The sequence below is a fragment of the Poecilia formosa genome, unplaced genomic scaffold, assembly GCF_000485575.1.
Source record: "Poecilia formosa unplaced genomic scaffold, Poecilia_formosa-5.1.2 Scaffold198, whole genome shotgun sequence".
Lineage (NCBI taxonomy): Eukaryota > Metazoa > Chordata > Actinopteri > Cyprinodontiformes > Poeciliidae > Poecilia > Poecilia formosa.
This window is the reverse complement of record NW_006800137.1, coordinates 185,407-208,536: the sequence shown is the minus strand read 5'-3', so window position 1 is coordinate 208,536 and position 23,130 is coordinate 185,407. Positions and strand designations below refer to the sequence as shown.

General features: G+C 41.1%; 1 protein-coding gene across 3 annotated transcripts; it reads right to left on the bottom strand.

Moving 5' to 3' along the window:
* Window positions 1–688: 688 nt before the first annotated feature.
* On the bottom strand, window positions 689–21,479 carry slc6a4a (solute carrier family 6 member 4a). Of its 3 annotated transcripts, none has more exons than XM_016678990.1 (14): window positions 21,373–21,479; window positions 12,540–13,433; window positions 10,540–10,674; window positions 9,915–10,137; window positions 8,903–9,041; window positions 8,222–8,356; window positions 8,010–8,113; window positions 7,137–7,264; window positions 6,934–7,046; window positions 5,440–5,571; window positions 4,442–4,541; window positions 4,166–4,266; window positions 3,891–4,058; window positions 689–2,335 (listed from the first exon to the last, which is right to left on the bottom strand). In XM_016678990.1, exons 2-14 carry the CDS (start codon window positions 13,006–13,008, stop codon window positions 2,261–2,263), a joined length of 2,022 nt encoding a protein of 673 aa, XP_016534476.1. In that variant the 5' UTR covers window positions 13,009–13,433; window positions 21,373–21,479; the 3' UTR covers window positions 689–2,260. The 3 variants fall into 3 exon arrangements, with proteins under 3 accessions (XP_016534476.1, XP_007566812.1, XP_007566811.1); XM_007566750.2 differs by lacking the exon at window positions 21,373–21,479 and adding an exon at window positions 17,363–17,521; XM_007566749.2 differs by lacking the exon at window positions 21,373–21,479 and adding an exon at window positions 14,951–15,148.
* Window positions 21,480–23,130: the final 1,651 nt, after the last annotated feature.

Here is a 23,130-nt window from a genome sequence, read left to right as displayed (position 1 = left end):
TGGGCAGTTTTATGTTCCACTGATCAGAGCTGTCATTATTGATCAGGCGTCAAAGGTTCAGGTTCTGTGGATAGCAGAAAAGAGCCAATAAGGAAGCCATCTCAAAACCACCAATCAATTCAATTAACCTAACAGTCATGTTTCTGCACTGTGGGAGGAAGCCGGAGTTCCTGGAGAGAAGCCATACATGTGCATGGGGAGAACATCTCAAATCCATTTATTAAACTGTAAGTTTATTTCATTTTCAACCATGATGGGCTTCTTTGCATCAGATTCCATGATTGACAAGGAAACATGATGAGTTTTATAACCAGCTAAATAAACACAAAGATTCATTTTTTTAAAAGAAAAGAATGTCAAACCTTTTAATCATGAATTTCTGCAAAATGTGTTTTGTGGCAACAGATTTATGAGAATAATTTTAAAAATGTATTTCCCTTTTCAAAAGATGATTAGAGTGTAAATTGACTTTATTTAGTACAACATTCTATGGCAGGACAGAGACCCAGTTTTCCTAGTTAGTAAACAAAATAGGGGAAGCAAGTGATGCACTTAGGTCAAAATGTAACTATTTTGTTTTTTTATTTGAACTATTTACTGAATATCAGCTCCTCAAAATCAGGTAAAAAGAAGACAAGACTTAACTTGTATATGTAAAAGTTAGCAACAAACTTACACACAGCAGGTGTTAATTTCCATACATCTTTATTATTATTTATTATTTCCCATATATTTATATATCTTCATTCTATACAGATGTTTTATCAGTACAGCCGTGTTTGACATACACAGATCTTACATAAGCTCAAGCGAGAGAAAGAGGCGAAAAGGGGAGAATTACGCTCTTCATGAGATATTTTGGCATTTAACAAGACAACATGAGTTCACATCACTGACACTCACACACACACACACACACACACACACATGCACACACACACGCATACACGCATGCGCACTCGCGCACCACGACAGGCACATGTAAAGGTGCTTCAGACAATCACGCAAGCACTGAACGCACATGCAGCTCCACGTCCATGGAAGGCGGAAGCAGGTCTTCACAAGATAAATTACACTAATACCAATTAGGACTAGTAATTACACATGTAGATGTACAGTGCTCCCACAAATTTTATGTCCTGCTCCTGCACACACCACTCCCCAAAACACACACGCACGCATGCACGCACACGCACACGCAAGCAAGCACACATTTCTATTTATTTTTTGGTAGAAAATAAAGAGCTTTAATGCTGATTTATTTTTTATTTTTTCCAGAGTGCGATAATGGTAATGGTATTAGCTCTGACCCAGATTTGGCTTCTACCACTGAGATCAAATGAGGACCTTCCGCAGCGTTTCCCATGATGGTGCAACAGCGGGCGAGGTAAGACACAAGTGACAGCACTGACACATTCAGAAATAAATACATTTATCCCATATTGCCATCTCAGAGTGAACACAATTGGTTTTCCTGTCTGTGATTCATTTTCCTCTGGATGGTATAACAGTCCATCATGCAAACAGACACACTCACTCACACGCGCGCGCGCGCGCGCGCACACACACACACACACACACACACACACACACACACACACACACACGCACGCACACACTCATGTCACAGTGCTTCACAGTGTAGGGACCTCATTGCAAAAGTCTGCCGGTCGCTCCAGATTCTATCAGATTAACACAGGCTGACAGTCAACACAGCATGACACAACAACAGCTATGAAACAGCAACAGAACAAATCTTGAATATTTGGCTTCAGCAACAGATGTAAAAATACCTGAATTTTGCTACATATTGGGATGGATAACTTTACAGCATTATATGAGACTACAGTCATAAGTAATGAGAATAGAAAGTAGTGTTTGCATGTGACCTGCCCTAATTGAGCAGCATCCCTTGTTTAAGTGTCTGTTTTTAATGTCTACATGACGTTATCATACTTAAAAGTTTACAAAATATGTTACTTTATCGCTTTTTGTGTTTCAAAGAAAGGGACACGAACCACAGAGCGGTGAAACTCAGAGAAGTATGTTTTAAAGAAACATAAATGTTCTCGAGAACCGAATCCGCATGGAGAACCAAAGCAGGTTTACGTTTCTAGATCTCACTGGGACAGGAAGGAGATGTTTGAAAAGATGCGAGAACGATGAAAGACAGCCCCCTTTGCCCTGTAGTTTTTCAGTATGTGCAGAAGAGGGCGCTCCAGGTAATTGGGATTTGCGCCGTCTTGCGCTACGGGTTTGGTCAGATTGCGTTGGTCACAAATAAATCTCTGTGGTTGTCGGTGCTGGGCTGAGGAGTGATGCTTTTCAACAGGCGCTGCGGGGAAGGAAAGACAAACAAGAAAAATCATCAAGAACTCCTGCCGTCAGACAAAGGCTGCAACTTTGCATTACATTATTGAGATCATTTGATACACAATATTAGATTTCCAGGAAAAAAGAGCAGTTTACAACTCTATTTTTTTCTATGTTGTTTAGATACCGTTAGCTCTTAAGAGTGGCATATGTAAGAAGTGTCTGCAAAATGTTTATCTGTCACTGTTTAATTTTTGACTATTGGGTGCACTCAGTCCCTGAAACATGATCTAACGTGTTGGGGGTTCTTCAATACTAATTTCATCAGCCAACTTCATACCAACTTCAACTGGATGGCATTTTCAGAAATGGGAAATTACATCATATTTGCACTCCTGTAAGTGATGATGAAGTTGTAAACGGGAAACATCGTTGCTTTAGATATCGTTAAAATCCTTGCCAGGACAGGACAGAAATAAAATTGTGAAGTCAAGTCTGCCGATGGACAAGTACAAGCTGGCGATGGTAATGCAGTAAAACTAGTTGCTGCTGGAAGTAAGAAAGGTGAACGTTTAAAAGATGAGTAATTTAACCCAAAGTTAAGAGATTTTTTTATTTTTTTTTATAAATAATTTCATTTCCATTTTCAGTTTTTGTCTTGTGGAAAATAACACTGGTGACTATACCTAGTAATGTTCATCTTTGCTGTTGCTGAGGACAACACTTAGATTCATGCAGTTTAAAAACAAAAATAAAGGCTTCTATTGAGACGAGTGGTAAGCTGTCTGTTTTTAGAGTCAATAAGATGGTGAAAATGTAAACTACTGTCACTAGTGAAGCATGTAAAACACTACGACTAAATTTGCCCACAAGCCCTCAACAACGCCCATTATTACTGACGCTGCTGTTTTAAATCAGCGTTTAATTTAATAATCAGATGCAGAAACAGTTAAACCTGGTCGTACTCGTCTGACCTCCTGATCTACAAGGTCGCTGCCTCCTTCCCCTCCAACGCGTTTGCACACAAAGCCCAGCTCCTATTTGTTGACTTATGCTGATCCCTTTGTGTGAGCTGACACCAATGGACAGCAGCCAGAGAACGTCTGTCTGTGAGTCTCTTTGATGTCCTTCTCCCCCCTGTGAACCCTCTCACAACTCTAAACGTGATGTCGATATTAGACATAAAAAAAATCTGAATAACTGTCTCACGAATACCTCAAATATTAATTTGGCTGAATCGAGAAAGGTTATTAATCTTTTTGACTTGACCGTCGGTAACGTGATAAGCTGTACATCCACGGCATAATGCGAACGTGTGGTTGGGCGCGTGGTGCATATGTCTGCTCTAGATGCTGCTTTCTCTCTCTAATCCCTGGTCTGCACTTTCTCCTTTGATCTTGATCTCAAGTCATGTGTTCGCAGCAGAGGGGAGACCCTGACAGTGAGGAACGGCTCCTTGTAGCTGGTTAGTGAAAAGACATTAGTAGAAGATGCATGATGGTATAAGAACTAGCGGACGACAACAAACGCAGGAATAATAAAAAAAAAAAGATAAATATTGCAGGTGAGTTTTGTACCTGTTTGAATGTTCCCTTAGAGTTAAGTAAGTGGTAGACCATGTAAGCAGGCACACAAATGAATGAGGACACTCCAATGCAGTAGCCCAAGACAGTTGTCCACGATGGGTACTGGTAGTGGAACAGCTTGACCTCAGGAGGGAACGCCAGGAAACTGATGATGATGAACTGTGTAGGAACAAAACACACAAAACGAGATACCATATTAAAACCTTTCCGTGAACAGTTTTCTCTGACAAAGGCCTCATGAGGTGCTCTAAACGTCTAAGACTGACCAGGAGGAAGCAGGGACAGATGGCCACCCAGCAAACCCTCCAGAACCCACCGGGATAGAAGCCGAGCATGACCTGGATGTCGTTGCAGAAACGGTTGGTACCTGAAGACATACACAGGCATACAGACCTGTAACCTCAAATATCAAGCATACAACCGTACTGAAACACAAACGCAATGTTTGGGAAAGACTTTGTAAAATTATTATCACAAGTATTTTTGTGGATTTCTTGTTGCAGCTGTGATAGTAAACACACAGACTGCTGTTCATCTCTCACCGTAGAACCAGGATACAGCGATGACTTCGAGCAGAACTACGGTGATGACGGCAGGACCCGTAGCGTACTCCTCAAACAGCTTCACCACAAATGCTCCTCCCTGAACGCATCACAAAGACATCCAGAAATACTAGAGCAGAAACCCATCATTATCATTACGAAATCAGGGCGAAAGAAGAAACGCATCATTGACACTGCTGTAATCTAAATTCAGCTCATTGGTATTCGCAGCATATTGTGCTAAATAACATGTATCACAGTCATTCATTCTGAGAAAACATGGAGTACAAACACTGTTTTAATTTTATCCAATCTTATTTTTAACATTCTAATCATGTGACAAAATAGCTGTTGTGTTAAATTAACATGAGAAAACCTACATGAATCTGGATAGACATGAATGTTTATCATCTGTTATAAATGAATGAATGAAGTTGTACAAAAAAAATGAATCAATTCAAGTCCATTTGTTCAAGGGAAAAAGACTTTTCTGCACAAGTCAGAATTTATTATGTAAATGTCACGGCAGTAGCAGTATCATGCTGTGGGGCTGCTTTGCTTGTGGTTATCCACTGTTGCTTTGCAAAAGGTGGATTAGTTGATCTAAGAAGGAAATGATCCCAAACACACATATGGCAACTAATTTTGGAGTGGATAGAGCTGACTAAGAATAAATCAAATTGATTCTAGCACAGTCATGGCTGTGCAAAAAAATGGATCGACTTAAAAAAAACAAAAAAAAAGATTTTCTAATTAAAAAAAAAAAGCAACAAAAAGGGCAAGGTCAATGTGCAAGTTACTTCCTGGGAAAAAACAAACAAACAAACAGATATTTATCAAAGATGTGCAGCCATGTACCCTGATACCAGTCGTCTTCTAACCTCACTAATCAAAACATTGAATGAGCAGAGTAACATTACACATGTAGACAGAAACAGATGATAACCCGAGTAATTATTTCAGTTTTAAACTGTGGGAAACGTTGGTCAGTAACTTACATATGTGAGAGTGGACAGAGCCCCAAGGTAGCACACACAGACAAGGCCAAGGACAAACCACTCCCGTCTCTTAGCTAGGAAATGAGGGAACTCATCCAGCATGGCGGTAATTACCCCCTCCAAACCTGCAAACTGGAGAGAGGAGGACACACAGGGAGCGGGGAGGATGACATAGGGAGAAGATCAATGGCAGGATGGCGAAAACAATGAGCAAAAGACAAGAAAGCAAGAAGTTAGAACAAGAAAAAAAAATCTATTACACCCCCGCACTGTCTCAGATGTTTTGCAGCTTTCAACAGGTTTTCTCTTCCATATTTCAAGCAAACAATTGTGTGGTCAGACTTTGGAAAAGTTCCTTCACATAGAACACTTTGCAAAAATAATTTTAAAGCTCCTTCTTCCGTGGTTCCTTTGTTTTTTTCCGTGTTTTCTCATCTGCATGGCAACAGATGAGCAAGAAACAACATCAGATGTTTCTTGTCACTCATCCTACAAATGAAGGCCAGATTTGTGAAGCGCTTCTCCACAGTCACCATATCCCTTTTTGCTTCTCTGATAAATCACATTCTTGTTAGGTCTGTAAGTTTAGGCAGAAGATCGTGTCTTGGTAGGTTTGCACTTGTCATTGCTCTGAGAAATGTTCAAAGTGTTGGATATTGCTCAGTAATCCAACCCTGTTTTTAAACTTCTCCGCAACTTTCTCCCTGATGTTTCTTCTGTGTTCTGGGGCGTCCTTGACGCTGCTTGTTCATTTGTGTTCTTCTAGTAAAACCCTGACATTTTTACAGAGCAGCTGGATTCATACTGAGATTAAATCACACAAAGATAACTAAGTGGCTTTTGAAGGGAACTGGCTGCACATGGTGTTATTTTTGGTATTGGTACAAGGGAAGATGAAAACAAATGTCTGCTAACACTTTTCAGATTTATACTAGTTAGAAAATTGTAAAAAAAAAAAAAAAAAATTAAAATTTCCCTTCCACATCTCAATTATGTGCTACTTTTTGTCGATCTACTTTTTGTAAGGCACTACATCCAAAGCACAGACTGACTGAACGAGATGAAATTTTAAGCCAGTTCAATGTGAATCTGTGTACTCTGACACGTTGTGCAGTAATATCCTCCTGATTCTCCTCATAAAACTCCTGTATCTCAGAGCCGATTCTAAACTGATTATCAGTTCACGATAAGAGCACGGCGGGTCGCTGGCTGGCCGCCTCAGAGCCAACAAACAAAGGCTCATGGAGATGGGCTGACGAAGACGGGGATATGAAACTCATATCACATTGTTTTCATTGACTGTCATTCAGAAGGGAAGAGAGGACAAAAGATTACCTGAGCCTCTCAAAAGCAAGGGGGAAGGAGAACAAGGCAAGCATGAAATCTCTGTGTGGAGTTGGATGAAGCACAACGGGAGTTGGGATGTAGGCAGCAACAGATTGGGTTAAAACAGAAAGGAGAGCGGACCGCTTGTAGACTAATGAGCAAACTGACCGTGCTGTCCAGACCCAACATTATGATCATGAGGAAGAAGATGATGGCAAAGAACGTGGCAGCAGGCATGTTGGCTATGGCTTCAGCGTAAATGATGAACAACAAGCTGGGGCCTGGAAGGAGACGTTGAGGGTAAATATAAGGAGAGAGAAAACAGCGAGAGAATAAATGCAGGAACACCTTCGTGTGGACTGCGATGTTACCTGCATCCTTCGCCACATCGTCCACATTTTGCTTTCTCATCTCCGCCATGTAGCCCAGAACGGTGAAGATGACAAAACCGGACAGGAAGCTGGTGAGGCAGTTCACCGAGCTCGTGACCAGCGCATCTCTAACAGGAAAATAAAAGAACAAAGCTTTAAAAAGAGTTATTATTAGTGAACAACCGGTAATTTTAGAGGATATGCTACTAAGGCAGCTCTCAAATATGAGCACAATGCTGCCAAAATGCTAAGTTGTTGTTAATGGGAAATAGGGAGACCACAATAAAGCTTTTCCACGTACAACATTTTATCCTAGTATAGAAAGGTCAATATCTGCCTGCGAGTGGATGTGTTGTACGTGTGACAACAAGATCCTGTATTTTCATGTGTAGAACAGGAAGTTGGGTTGCAGCGCAGAAGTCTTTTCCATCAGTTCAAAACCTCCAGGCCTGGATAAGTTCTCCCAAACCCTTATAGGAGAATTTTTTATGGTCTGTGACAGTAAACCAGAACTTTTGGAACACAATCCCAAAATATAAGATTAGCACAAAAAGCACGGTGCACATCATCAAAAAAACAGCAAACCTACAGTGAGTGTTGGATGCTAATGGACGACTGCCAAAAATGACTGAATGCTGGAACTAAATACAAAAATGAATCCAAAAAGTATTGGTGTAAGGTTTTAAAATACTTATGCAATCAGTTCATTGTAATGAGTTTTTGATTCTTTTTAAATTTATTTGACAGAAGAAGAATCGTTTCTTTTTCAGTGATGAAATTTCCCCTTCTTATGTCATGTAAGCTGCACATTGTAACAGAGAGAGGCATGTTTGCTTTGGCGAGCCAATGTGAACTCTGAATTTTGGTTCTTACTTGTAGCAGTTGTTGTGAAAGGGGTTGTAGCTGGCGAAGGCGAGCAGCACACCGAAGCCGGGGCCCAAGGAGAAGAAGATCTGAGCTGCCGCGTCGATCCATACCTTTGACCAAGTTAAAAAGTTAGTCATGCCGATTAATGGAGTGTCAGAAAAAAGGCAAAAGCCATCTGGGATGTTCGACAAGAACTCGGAATAGAAAATCCGGCTGACCGTCGTGCTAAGCAGCTTCTCCCAATCGGGTTTGAGATAGAAGACGACGCCCCTCCAGGCCCCTGGCAGCGTGGCCCCTCGGATGAGAAGGACCAGGAGAACCAGATAGGGAAATGTTGCAGTCACCCACACTACCTAACGTGTGTGGGAAGCAACAAAACAGACAGATCAACCTTCATCTGTTCATACTCAGGAATTAACGCAGTGTAAATACTGAAAACAAAGGAATTTCTTTCTCTATAAAACTGCTGTTATGTGTTTGTAGATTGTGATCACTTGTCACACTATATAAGGTAGACTCATCAGGAGTAATAAAAAAACAATGGTGCACTCTAAATTAAATTAAGCTTAACTGAATTAGATATGCATTTCTTTTTATCAACAGATAATAAATAGGGATTAGAGTAATGGCTACAAGGAAAGTCAAGTGCATGCAACTTCAGATGAACCTCGTTTCAATGCCAACGCTTCGTGTGATTATTTCTCAAAATTTAAGGCCAGACCTGTTGATTTTACTGCAACACGTTGGGCTCGCTTTCAACAGACCAATGATGGATGATGACAAGGGTAACGTGATAACACGAGTTTCCGCGTTCTCTCTGCCTCTTTCGCCATCCACACATGCATCCATCGACTCTAACTGACAAGCCCATCAGCCACGCAGGCGCCCCCGTCCGTTACCTTTCCAGACGTCTTGACTCCCTTCCAGATGCTGAAGTAGACGATGGTGAAGATGAAGAGCAAGCAGAGGGCCAGCTGCCAGCTGATGGATCCCAGCTGGTGCAGACCTGGGGACAGGTGGACCTGCAGCACGTGGCGCCTGGCAAGAGGTCGCAAAAGATGGGAGAACTTGTGAGCTAGGAGGAAGGAAGCTGAGAGGAAAAACAATCGTGAGGACGGGGATTCTTGGAACTCTGAGAACAGGTTTGAAGAGAGAAAATGTGATAGAAAAAAAATACAATAAGACTGTGCAAAAGGGCACTGTTTAGGACAGAAAGTGGAAATATATATTATTAATCAAATATGGGTGGCTAGAAAAAGTAACTCAATGAGTACAGAGTTCATCTGAGTGCACAGCAGACTGTCTTGGCAGTCTCCAACCCTTCATGTCAAGGAGCCAAGGAGAAAAAAAGTGCTTTGTGGAAAAAAAAAAAAAAAAGAGAGTTTGAAATTAACTGTAAGGTTGATATCCGGTCACAGGTTAAGCTCACAGAACTTGGATGATAATGCAGCTGTGGGATTTAAGCTGAAAACAGGAAATTCTGGCGCCAGACGGAGTTGAGGAATTTGTTTCTTTGAAACGCGCATTAGGAGAAGTCAGCCGTGAACGAAGCCTGAGTTTCCCTCGATGGAAGGCCTCGGAGGCGGTGCAGCAAGAGTCTGATAAGACTGAGGAGATTCGCAGCGGAGACATCGACAAAACTATTTTCTGAATGAAACATTTGGGGGGGGCGGGGAACCTGACTTGAAGTAATCACCATTATACCACACTGAAATGGAAATGCTGTTAGCATCCTCCTGCAAGGCAAAGGGAATTGAATTCTTTTTTTTCTTCAATGCTTGTAATGTTATCAAAACTCCTGAACACCAAAACAGACCACTGCCATCACTTTTCTGGACGCCATTCTTGATGCTTGGCTCTCTGTCTCTCTCTCTCTCTCCACGTCTCAACATCTGACTTACATGCACTTACGTATAGAACTCCTCGGCGGGGGACGTGGACGAGTTGGACCAGGACACATTGTGGTCCGAGGACAAGTAGTGGTTGCAGTTGGCCGTGTTCCAGCTGTTGGTGCAGGTGGTCCAGGGCAGGGTGGGTCGAAAAGATGACAGCAGGTAGTAGAGGGCCCAGGCCATGATGGTGTTGTAGTAGAAGGCGATGTAAAGGGCTATGATGCAGATGGCGAAACCAATTCCTGAGTGAGTGGAGAAAAAATGTTTTTAGAGGAGATCAGAAAGGTTAAAAAAAAAAAAAAGTTTAATTACATGACAGCAGTCAGTCAAAATCCATCCAAAGAGATGAGTGTGTGCAAGCGTATTCAAGTCCGTGTTTGGTATCAGGGTGGCATTTCCAAACAACGCAAATTTACATACTACTCTGTTTCTAAGCACTTGGCATTTGGCATGAAAATGGGACAATTTCCATAACAGAGAGTTGGTTCATCTATCAAGAAATACAAGGAACCAAGGGATTAAACCGAAGGGGGGCAAAGAGGTTAAACGGGCTGTCCGTCAGACCCTCACGGTTCTTCTTGTTCGCTCTACGAGCTCTTCATGTCGGAGTGGTTTGCTACCTGCAACCCTGCGCCTTCAGTTACCTTTGAAGATGGGACAGATGTGTTTCCAGATGGAGATGCAGCCGCTGCGGTGGAACTGGCCTAGCGCTAGCTCCATGTAGAAGAGAGGTACTCCTCCAAACACAGCCATCAACAGGTAGGGCAGCAAAAAGGCACCTGGAGGGAAGAAACGACACGGAGGAGAAGTAGATGTGGAAACCAAACAAAAAGTATCAGTTAAGCAATTATTTCACTATTTGTTTCTTTCAAATACCATCTCTGCGAATGAATAAGGCAGCAAAATGTTGGAAGAATATTTAACCGAAAAAAAAAAAAATCATTGTTGGTTTCCTCTGGGTACATCTGCTGTGTTAGCTTAATTGGCCGCTACAAGTTACCCTTAGGTCTGAGTGTGTATGTGTCCATAATTGTTCTGTTTGTCTCTGCGTTGCCCTATGATGGACTGGTGAACTGTGAAGGCTGTACGTCGCCCTTTCGTCCAATGGCTGCTGGCTACAGGCATTACATTAAGTAAGACTTTTCTTGTTTTATGTCAGTTAGGACGACTAAGATGATTTCTTGAACAATTTGCTTGGACTTTCTTCCAAGTCAGAGGTTGATCACAGACTTTCTTTAAAGGCAATGGTCAAAACTGTGGCTCAGGTCAAGCAGTTATTTTGCAAACGGAGGGCTGTTGGTTCATTTCTTTCTCCCACCTCTCATTCGGCAAGGCACATTTGCTGCCTTTAAACTGTATGAAAGCCATCATAGAGTTTTATTGTTAGCAGTTAATGTGGCATCATCTGGACATCTTATGTTGTACCCAACAATAAAAAAGTCTTTTGGCAATCCACAGTTCTCATTTATATATCTGGCATGATTTCTTTGAATGTATCCACACTGTCATACCAGGAGGTGCTTCCTTAATATAATCCAAGTTTCCCCTTCATTTAACTCAAATGCTATGAATTAGCCTATAGGAAGTTTCCAACGCCACAGGAGCATCATCTGGATTTTCTCAAATTGTTTAAAGGCCCAGCAGTGCTAGTGCATAGAAACTACTGACTTAGAACAATTGGAGAGATAATTTTGTTACTTTGTTCAGACATTTAGCAACATATAACAGTAACATTGGAAATACTAACTGGCCTATAATCAGGAAAGGCTTAGTCTGATTTCATGTCAGATAAGAAAAAAAAGGTTTCTTGTCTTCTTTGGTTTAAGCTTTATCAACTGTTCACTTTTCTGAATAAATAAATTATAAGTACTGGGATTTGGTAATACAGAGAAACTTCAAAAGTAAGAAAAATAAATAAATATTACACGGCCGAGAACAGTGCAGAGAAGGGGCACATTAGATGTTTGGACAGATCTAATGCTGCCTTTCCTGCTATCTGATCATAAACTTAGTTTGTGTGCACGTGCGCGAACAGGGCGGTGCGTACTTGCATGCTCAGAGCCTCATTGTGACATGAAAGAGAAGATAAGGGGTTGATTGAGCAGCTGCCTGGAAGACAGGTTATTAAGCATGGAGAGGGACTGAGACTCAGGGCGCGCTCATAAAAAGCACAATTAATACTGTTGCCTCTATCAAGTGTCTCCCGGTCTCGATCTCTTACCTCGCCGGTGGCACGCACACATGCATGGAGCACAGGAAATTACAAAGATTTTATTATTGCAAATTCAATAAAAAGGGAGGCCTCGTTTGGTGCTAGGTGTGGATGGTGAAGGAGAGAGCAAGTTAGGTGACACGGGCTTTGTGGAAGCACAAACTTACCTTTGTTGTCCCTGAGATTTGGCACAAAAAAGTTACTCATGAACAACTAAGCATATGGTGCTCTTTTTCCTCTTTTTTGTACCATTTATGTGAAAAATGTTGCCAGTGAAAAACTGCCCATTCATTAATCTGACCTAGAGGCTTTCTATGGTGCTGTCCACATTCCAATATGAAATCCTTCACCTTTTACATGGAAGCTTTCACTTCACAACTAACCCTCCTACCTGACCTTTATTTGTCTTCCAAACATCTCTTGAAATCTCACCTCCTCCATTCTGGTAGCAGATGTAAGGGAATCGCCAGACGTTTCCGAGATCCACAGCGTAGCCGATCACAGACAACAGGAAGTCCATCTTCTTGCTCCAGGTCTCTCTGGGCCTCTCTAAGCTGGTCTGCTGGACCACCAGAGTTCTCAGGCCTCCCAGCGGCGCCGTTAACCCAGTTCCCCCCGTGGGCCCGGGCGCTGCCCCTGCAGCCGATCCTGGTGCTGATCCCTCTCTGGGGCTCTGAGGGGTGGAGGTTGTGTAGCCATTGGACACCTGCTGACCGGAACCAGAGGTCAAGCTCTTTGGTCCTCTCTCTCCGAGACCATCAGCCAGAACCAATCTACCATTTTCCTGTTGTGTCTCCTCCTCTTGCCCCTCTATTTCCTCTCTCCCTTTGCCCAGCTCTCCCCCAATCTCCTCTTTGTCCATTGTTGACACGCTAGTCATCATCATATCTTTTGTCTCCATTGGGCTGTGTTGGTGTTGATGTTGGCAAAGCAGTTAGGGGTGGAGAGAGCTTCTCAGTGACGATGAAGGGAATCTGGCGCTGTTGGCTGATACGGTGCCCATGAGGGGGCCAGAAGGATAAAGTGAGCTAGGAAAGGGTGTGGAGACAGTGTGGGACAGTTCTGAGGGGAGTAAAGTCTGTCCTTTTTATACAGGTAAAAGATAATCGGGAAAGAGGAAGGGTGCTAAATGATAGAAATGAGGGCAGATGGGCGTGTATGTGAGACAATTGAATGTTGGAGCGTCTGTTGAGCAAGAGAGGCAAAGAAGGGTGTTCAAGACGAGAAAGGGGCTTGAGGAGAATGTAGGGTAACGCAAAAGTTTCAACAATCTTGGCTCTTCTCCACAAATAGATCGTCTTCTGAGACACTTGGCAGCAGGGCAAACTGCAACACACAGACAGAAAGCAAAATCGTTCAAAACAGAAAGGTTATCTGCATCATTCAGTCCTCAGCAAACTTTGAAATGAAGCTTTCTATCCGACAGGACATGACTGAAAAGTGCTTGTACAGTACATCCGTCTATCTGCACATATTCCTTGTCAGCTAACAGCTCCGTTTGTGCACATCTCCAGTGGACATTCGGTAAGAGATGGGGTGGACTCTCGGCAGCCCATCATAGTAGTCATATGAAGAATAAAGTTTTTGTCTCACCGTTTTAGTATTTGCTTAATCCTAAAAAACACAAATTGAGGAGGATTGTGTTTGGACAAGTCAATTTACCCACCGTTGTGCTTTCTTCATAGTTTCATGCAAGATGTCAGTTGCACAACTATTTTTAGCGTTCTTGTTATTAAAGGTATATCATAGAGAAAGCATGGAGAATACAGCTGTTTGCATTTCTGACACAGTATAACAACAAACAAACAAACTAGGAAATGCAATTCTTGGAAAACCCATCATTCAGTTTTTTAAACTCCACCGCATGTTAGATTCACAGAAAAAAAAAAAAAAAAAAAAAAACCTAAAGTGCACTTCAGGAATAAACAGAATGATTGACATTATTATGTGTTAGTCCTGACTGGTATTATGAAACTCAAAATAAAAATAGCTATTTACTTTGATAAATAGCTACTTTAAAAAGTAGTTGGGGAAAAAAAAACAAAACTTTTGACTTTCTGTTAAAATAAAAAGCCAAGAAAACATTGTGTATGAAACTGTGTTCAAACAAAGTTATATTTTTACCTGTTGATCATTTTCTTTTCTACTCTGAATAAGATTGCTCAATTTGAAATGTAACTATATATATATATATATATATATATATATATATATATATATATATATATATATATATATGTTTATTTTTATTTAAAGCAAAAGAAGTTAGAAGGTAAAAATACTGTTTTTTTTAGAGATTGATTATGTAAATGAAAACAATTTTTGTTTAAGCTCAACACTTAACTGTCTCATTCATAACAGAAAAATTATATAAAAAAACAACAAAAAAAAAACAATTTCAGAAAAAGCTTAAACTGCCATTCCTAACTAAGCAACTAAGAGGCAGACTAAGAAACATGTATCCCATATCTCATGAATTATTAAATAAATAAATAAACAGCATGCATAATTTATACAGGTATTAAATGTGTTTTTTCCAGTTTTAACAGCAGAAAAATCCTTCCAGCACAGTTTCTGATGGTTAGTAAAGCAACAGTTTCTTATGGTTATTTAAATAAAAATATTTAAGTATTTTATTTAAATACTTTAAATAAAATATGCGAGTAAACATCACAATATAGAAATCCCATAGTGAACAGAACCATTTCTGAATCGTCCAATATCTCATCCTAACCTATACAGCAGACATTATTTCAAACATTTTACCCTAAATGGCAAATATACAAAAAAAAAAAGTTTAAATCACCAAAACTGTTTCATCTTGACTGAGGTGCATACTTTACCTTAAGATGGAAACAGAAGAAGAGGAAAAGACCTGTAGAAAAAAAGTAGTAAAGTGCAAAGAGCAGCAGCAACAACTTCTACTTAAAACTTAAAGAATCCTGAGGTGCGGCAAAAACTTGCCAGAGAAACAGCCTCACTAGCTCATCAGGACGTCGTGTTTGCCCATTGAGCTCTCCTGCCTCTCTCATTTCTCCCTCCCTCCCGCTCCCTCCCTTGTTGCCCCTCTCTCACTGGCTTGGAACACACACTCTCACACACACACATGCTTTATACAGAGACCCGCAGCAGCTTAGACATATGCGTAGATGGATGGATGGATGCATGGATGCACGCACTCAGACAATGCAGGAGCGTGCTGCAGGCACAGACCTGCACATCACAGTATCAGATGCTTGGATTGATGGAGTAATAAGACAAACAGAAGCCATGGAGTGTGGCGTGGCTCTGACTCGGCACGGTCATGGCAGAGCTCACATTAAAGCACAGAGTCTCACAGTGCAGACAGGGGGAAGCCCGAACCTCACGGAGATGTTTGGCAACTTTCAGGGCGCTGCAGACAGAGAGACACCAGACACCAGCCCTACTCTGGAGACCCTACCCTCTGTTTTTCCCCTTCATGTTTTTCCTTTCTTCCCTGTTCCCACCTGTTATACTTTGATCTCTATTCCTACTTCCCCCCTCCGTCCAACTTACATTTAGTCACACACACCTGCTCTTCAGAGGTGAAACTTTTTTATTATTATTATTTTGAGCCATTTTGGCCAATTTTCTAATTCCATTATTATTTTTTTCATAAAAAAAAACCAGTGACTTCATCATAAGTATATTTTAGGAATAAATTAAACTAATTTAAAAAGGTAGTCGGAGGTTTTCTTCCAGGAATTATGTTTCGAACCGTATTTGGTGCCAGGCGGTGGGAAGACGCACCGTGAGTGACTAACTCCCCCTCCCCCCCACCTGGTTCTCCATAACCAAACTCCTCCAGGTTATTCCTGTAAATTGAGAATTTTTCTTCTACTTGAGTAACAGCCTGAATTATGACTGTAATCCAGAGAAGCTTTGGAATGTTTTGAGCGTGGGATCGGCAATCAGTAGAGATTCAGTGCCTTGTAAATGTATCCGAAGCTTTTTGTCGCTATGTTGCAACCGCACACTTTATCTTTTTGATGCTTCATGCGATGTTACATAATTGTGACATGGAAGGACGACAAGTTGCACCGCAAGGAATGTCAGCACTTTGTAGAACCACCTTTCGATGTAATTGCAGCTGAAAGACACAACAACCTGTATGACTCTAGTTTCTGCTTTTAAATACCAACAAGACAGAAGTTGTTCTCTTTGAAGCAAAACCCCTGAAAGCGAAACTGCTCAGTCAGTCACTTAATCTGGATGAGATTAAATTGGCCTCCAGTAATAAAGTACAAAAATGTTGCTTTTAATTTTGATCAGGACATGCCATTCAAATCTCATGTCACATTTTATGGAAAAAAAAAAAAAAAGTTATCCAACACCATTAAGGTGAAAGCCCCTCAGCCAGGTTTACACGGATGACATTCAGATGCCCCCTCAGAGTGCCAGCATTGCCACCTCTGCCTGCAGATTCTCAAGCATCTCCTTCATACCAAAGGACAGTGAGACAATTCAATTAGCAGCTGCAGAAAACATCACCTCCAGGGCTATAAACTTCAGTGGGTTTGCAGAGGCAAAGTTCATTCTGTGAATGTTCGCAAGCAATAAAACAAAGACATAACACGACACCACCAACACAAACATTGCGTCCATACTGGGAGTGAATCATATGCCTGGGGATTCTATGTAGTGTTTACGTTTCTCTTGAATCCATTTGGTGGCACTTGATTTTATTTAGGGCTCTTGGAGTAAATTCAGATTGATACCTACGTAAACAACTTCTATTATTTTCCCTTTTCAATTACTTGCTATTTTTGTGCAAATAAAATACACGTGCAGTAAAAGTAACTGTTTCTTGAAGGACCGCCCCTACGAACAAGACAATGCAACTGTTTTGGGCCCTCGGTTTCCAATAAAGGGTGGAGGTCATAACATGATTAATGGGAGGGGAGAGAAAGAAAAGCCAATTTGTTTTTATTTCTGTGAAATATTCACTGCTTCTTTACTCTGAGCCTCGGTTCTTTAAGTGAAACCATGTGGGAACTCCATGTGGGAACTTATTAAAAAGCTTAGCCACTTATGGACATCTAGAAACATGAAGAGGATCCCAACTATTTCAGCACAAGTTGCACCCAAAGACCCAAAGCATTTTTTTTTTTTTTATAAAGTCCTTTTCTTAGAAACTGAAATAAATGTAATGATGAAGGTAAACGTAAAACATTTCCATCTGGACTGTGATATAATCTATGGAAAGCTCAAGGACATGAAAGCCGACACTTTACCAAACACAGCTTCTGCTCTCAGGGTTCACGCTGTCACGCATGTCCATGTTGCATAAACGACTGCAGGTCTGCAATCACACGGTGGGACTGAGGTAATGGTCGCTGCCGAGAAGTTTAATGAGTGCCCGAGTAGAAAGCATTTCCTCTGAAGTCCCGACCAGATCTCAGTTGGTGCCTGTTCCGTGTTTCTGTGACGTGACGACAAATCAAAACTTTATTAAACACATAACGCCCTGCAGGACGGACTGCAGACGTAAGGAGAGGGTGTGGAAAGATAACGCTCTTATCACACTCCGCTTCGACAACTCCCAGGGGCTTTCCTGAAAAATGTCTGGACTTAAGACAAACGTACACTTTTCAGCACTGTGAGCCAACTTTCCTCTTTTCTGTTTGAGTTGGATCTAATAATGAACGCATGATTTATCGAAGATTGACTCCAATCTGACAGTCAGTACATTTATCTTAAACATGATTTGGTTTCATTTGAGTAAATATAAAAACCTCATTGGCACCCCTGAAATAAATCGAAGCATTTTGTGAATTTCAACTTTATCTTCTTAGACTGACTGGAACATTTCATTCATATTCCATGACCTCCTGCTTACCTGGCTTGGAAATAGGACTATGACTCTTTCAGCCACACTTTTAACTTGGGACAGACATGAGAAAATATAATTCAGGTTAAGCAGAGGTGTGTTAACCTTTAGTGGTCATCAGTGCAAGACTGAAAAAAAAAACAGGTACGCAGCGACAATGTTTTGAAAATTAACCTGTGTGGCTATGCAAATGGTGATTGGTTTGACTTTTGGACGCATGGCAAGAGAAAGCCTTCTCTGTCTTTCCATCACAAATGCAGACATGTGGACTAACGTCTATTCTACTGGCATTTTAACTGGAACTGTCGGCTTTGGCCTGATGAGAATAAGACTGCAACAAAGACTCTAAGTTGTAATAAAACATAGCACAAGCTAAAAGCAACTGTTACCCATTAAGAAAAGGGGAGGATATATAATGCTGTGGGTTTGTTTTTCTTCCATAGACTCTGGGAATGGCTTCATTCGTTCTTCGAAATACCAGAGCATTTTTGCTAAAAAATCTGCTAGAGTCTGCTCTTTGAAAACCGGGGAATACTCAAGCTTTTCGACAGACACAAAATGAGCCTTCCTCTTGTGGTCATCTCAGATTAAATCTGAATGAATGAATGCACCATCAAAGGTTTGAGTTTTCAACATTTTTACCTGAAGCTTTGACCACTTGAGTAAAAAAATGAAGTAAGTGCAAACCTTTCAAAACTGGACCCTTTTCTTCATTGCATCTAGCTGTTATTTCTGCCTCTGTGAAGGAGTGTGATAAACTAATACGTGTAATTAAATCAACTTGTCAGGTTTGATTATCTATGTTGAACGTCTACCAGGAAAGTTTCCCTGCCATAATTTAAATGATTTCAAAAATTTAAGCCTGAGGAGCTCTGTTTATGTGTGGCAAAGCTGCTAAAATGCAAAATATTTCACTACACAAACACACATACACACGCATTCACATGTTGAACGCACGAATACATGGAAGACAAAACGTCTTCTGAACCCTAATAATTAAAATCCTTGTTTTCTTCTATAACATCCTGTGCCTTCCTGACATCATGCAATTCCAATCTAGGGCCAATTGTAAAATAAACAACTAACGATGGGATGAGAGGAGAAAACTATGGTTGAGAGTCTGAAAGGCAGCACTGCCACCACATCTGCACAAACATCACTTAACAAGCCAAAGGAACTTGTAGTACTTTATGAGGAAACTACTCCCAGAGGAAAAGAAAAACAGGTTTTTTTGTACATGCTGTATTGAAAAGGCCTGATAAGCAGATGTGAAAACACATTTTCGGTGGCAAGCGGAGTTCACAGCATCCTGCCCTGAAGGAGAGATTAATTCTCTTGACGGTGTAGTTGCACGAGAAGTTAGGTAACATGGGAAAAGCACATTATGGCCTTTGGCCTTTATTATAAGAAAATTGTCTGAAATCTTTCTCCTTTTCATTATCAATTCTTGCACAGCTTGCAAAAACATTCTTGTGAGACATGAATTAATTTGTCCCTCTGACCTCTTCAGTGCTTGAGCTTAAATGTCAGATTGAAATTCAAATCATTGAATAAAGCTGCCAGGAGTAATCTAGAGGCTCAGAGATGCTACAGAAAAAAAATAATCAGAATAAATATGCATCAAGCACAATTAAATTATGCATCCAGAGAGCAATTTCAGTGATGAGATTTTGTTTTGTGTCCTCAGTTTCACCTTCTAGTCAATGAAGAAATAAAGGACTTAAAAAAAAATCAAAAAAAAAAAGCCAAGGAACAGCAGAACGGTCATCTGAGAGAATCAGAACAATTAAAGATGTAAATCTCAAGTTATTACATGCAGATTTGATGACTTTCAGTCAAGATTCTGTGCTCACCACAGTACTCAGACTGCCCTTTTCAAGGTTTTCAGTGACATTCACATAAATACAGACTGTGGAAGAATCACAGTGCTGGTTGTGTTGGACCTCAGTGCAGAATTTGACACGGCTGACAGTGATGTATTGTTGAAGCAACTGGAGAGCCGGCCGGGTTGGACTCTCTGGTTCGCTACTTGACTGGTTCGAATCTTAACTAGAGAACAGGGATTTCTTTGCGTTAATAAATAACTTCTCATCGGAGCAGAGACAATTCACATGTGGGGCACCGCGAGGTTGCTCACGCTAGCTCAGGCTATAACAAGTAATAAGTTAGTTATCATAACTGCACGGATGATATGCAGCACTGAACAGGTGCTTAGGGGGAAAAAAAAGAATCAATGCATGGATGTGCCATAACCTTCTCCACCTGAACAGAAACAAAACTGAAGTAATTATCTTTGCACCTAAAGAGGAATGATGAAGAGCAAGTGCACAGATTAGGTTATTACAGCCAGAAACTGGTGATCAGACACTTACTTTTGTAAGTTGCTGTATTTAAAGTTATTAAAACTGGGAACGTGAAGACCTTTAATCCTTGTGAATCCGAAGTTACACACAAATATTGAATATTCCAGTTATAAAGTCTAAGAGAGAACGAGCTCTCTTCATCAATTTTGCCACATATCTTAAAAGATGAGACCCAACGTTTTACCAAGCGTGTACTGATGAAGCAGCTGATTGGCTGACTTATCTGTGATAAATGGTGAGACTTTTTTTGTTGAAAAAAGTACGACATAAAAATATAAAGTGGTGGCTTTGAAAACTGATAAGTAATGTTGTAGTTGTTGTTTTGAAATATTGAAATTCAATTTTCCGTAAGGTGCAAAGACTAAGAGCTTAGAGCAGTAATGTGACTGTTAGAGCGGGAGTGACCATAAACCTTAACCCCAATTATTCACGAGACACAATATTTGCTTGCAAATTGCTGCCATATTCTTTTCCTGCTCTAAGAAGATCATAACACCCCGGTGACCCCATGTTGACATTTCCATTCTTGCAAGATTCCTGAGGTTAAAATCTCAAGCGTTGAGCTACGGAGAATTCACTTTGAAAAGCGGCAGAGGCCCAGCCTGGGGGCAGTTAAAAGGTTACGACCGGCGTTGTGTTAATTATGACAGGAGTTCCTCAGAAGATGAACAGCTTAATGCCTAGAAATTGCATTTTTCAACAGAACATGAAGACCTCACCCCCTGCCCCCCACCTCTCCGACCCCTCAGGCAAGAGCCGGATCATAGGAGTGTGAAACGTAACCTCGCACTAATCGTTCAGATTAGCTAAAAACAAATACTTAACCGTTTGAAAACCTATAAACCCTGTAACCTTAAAAAAATAATAAAAAAATCCAGATAAAATTTATATTTTAAGTAACAAGTTTCACGTTGTGATTTCAGATGTAGTTTTAAAAGAAGACCGAATTTAAAAACAAACACATCAGGTCCTGCAACAAATTTCAAGTTTACGACTGGTAATGGTCATCCTGCTTTTAATGAGTCCAGTCAGGGTGACTGTGAGGTCTTACCTTGATATTTTTAGCAGGGCGGTCTGCGTCGTCCACGGAGTGTCTGGTCATCCAGAGCCCAAGACGTCGCCCATCAGCGTTGACTAAACCCAATCACACAAATCCCACATGCCTGGGCTTACAGCAGGCCGTATTCTGCTTGGTCGGGCTTACGACGCAAACACACATTCTAAAGCATGCGTGTGCGCCTTCTCGTGCATACACACACACACACACACTCCCACACTCCCACACAGAGCTTTAAAACAAGATCCTTGCCCCTAATCCAGGACGGCTTGACACATATTTACAAATATACACAAAAGGTGTAGGGAAAAACATGAGTATGAACATAGCAGTGGTAATTAAATCAGAAAAATGTGAGATGTGATGTAAACTGCAGAAAGCTTTTTGAACTCTGAGACAGTCTGAGCCCTGGTCAAAGTAACCCATTTCCAACCATCTGCAACCCTCAGAGCCAAGTGGCCTCCTGCCAGGTACAGTAGTACAGTGGAATCAACTTAGCCTTCATTTTGTGTGTGTATGTGTATGTGTGTGTGTGTGTGAATTAGAAGCAGAGAGAAGGGGTAGAGGGAACACCATTAGGGGCTGAAACAGAAAACACAGTAACCGTGAGGGTGACACTTAAATCACCATGCCCTCTTTGTGCTGTAGCTGCGCTCGGTGTTGACCGTCATTCCAATCAGCATCAGCCGACGCACTGGGTTAATCCTCGTCACTGCAGACACACAAACAACAAAGAGGAGGCAGCAGAGAAAAAGAGAAATTGGCAGACAGCTAGGAGGCCTGTTGTGTAGTGACTGGTCCTGTATGGTTCACTGATGGGCTAATTCTTCTTGTCAGACACAAATAGCTGCTACTTTGAAACCATCGTAAGACTCATTTTTGACGTCAGAACCCGTAAGCCCGGTTGCATGGGTTCGTAAGTTCACAGCGGGGCTTTGTTCTGCGCCCTGCACCTATAAATGTAACAGCCGCCAGTCCCTTTGGACTGCATTCGCAAGAGAAAACCGCATGAAACACCGGTTTTATAAATTGCAAACATGCGTATAGTTGCAGTCAAAGGAGATGGCAAGGTTTAGTGGATCTTAAAAGTGTAGGCATTCCGATCAATTTCCAAGGCTTTTGTGACGTAAAAACTAAAAATCATGAAATAATTTCAGAAGGTTTTCCATCTTTACCTGAAAAACTGGTTAAAAGTGTAGAAACTAAAGTTGCAAAATTGTTTCATGAGCGTGCACACACAAAAAAAAACCTTTACTTTATGCATCTTTTCTTCTACATACGTAAAATAATTATGATACATCTGATTAATTATGCATTTTACCCGTCCTTTCAGGGTAGTTGTTTACTGGCATCCTTTTGCCAAAGCCACAGTTGTCAGAGAGGAAACGGAGGATCAAATGAATCTCGATACACAAGCATACTTGCAGATACTTAGGTATCTGACTTGTAGATTAAAGCTGTAAAAGATTTACATGCTTCAATTGTTTTAGCAGAGGTAGTTAAATTACAGTTAAAAAGGAAGGAAACTTCAAAACAAATGTTTTTCACTCTCCAGTGTTTTGAACAGGCTCTAGGGAAGCCGCCTTACCACAAGTGCGTCCTGGGTTCACAGTCAGGTTGGGACTTTTCTGTGTGGAGCTTGTATGTTTTCCTATCGCATGCAGGAGTTCCCCCCTGGTAATTAGGCAGTTCAAAACCTGGATGCTTGGCTAACTGGAGGTCCTATTTTCCCCACTGTTATGCGCATGCATG

Excerpts from the sequence above, each read along its gene's own strand:
- slc6a4a (XM_016678990.1), bottom strand. The coding sequence starts at position 13,008 with ATGGAGACAAAAGATATGATGATGACTAGCGTGTCAACAATGGACAAA. Across the intron at positions 10,138-10,539 it reads CATCTGTCCCATCTTCAAAG|GAATTGGTTTCGCCATCTGC; the intron begins GTAACTGAAGGC and ends CCACTCACTCAG. Across the intron at positions 7,265-8,009 it reads TTTCACAACAACTGCTACAA|AGATGCGCTGGTCACGAGCT; the intron begins GTAAGAACCAAA and ends TTTTCCTGTTAG.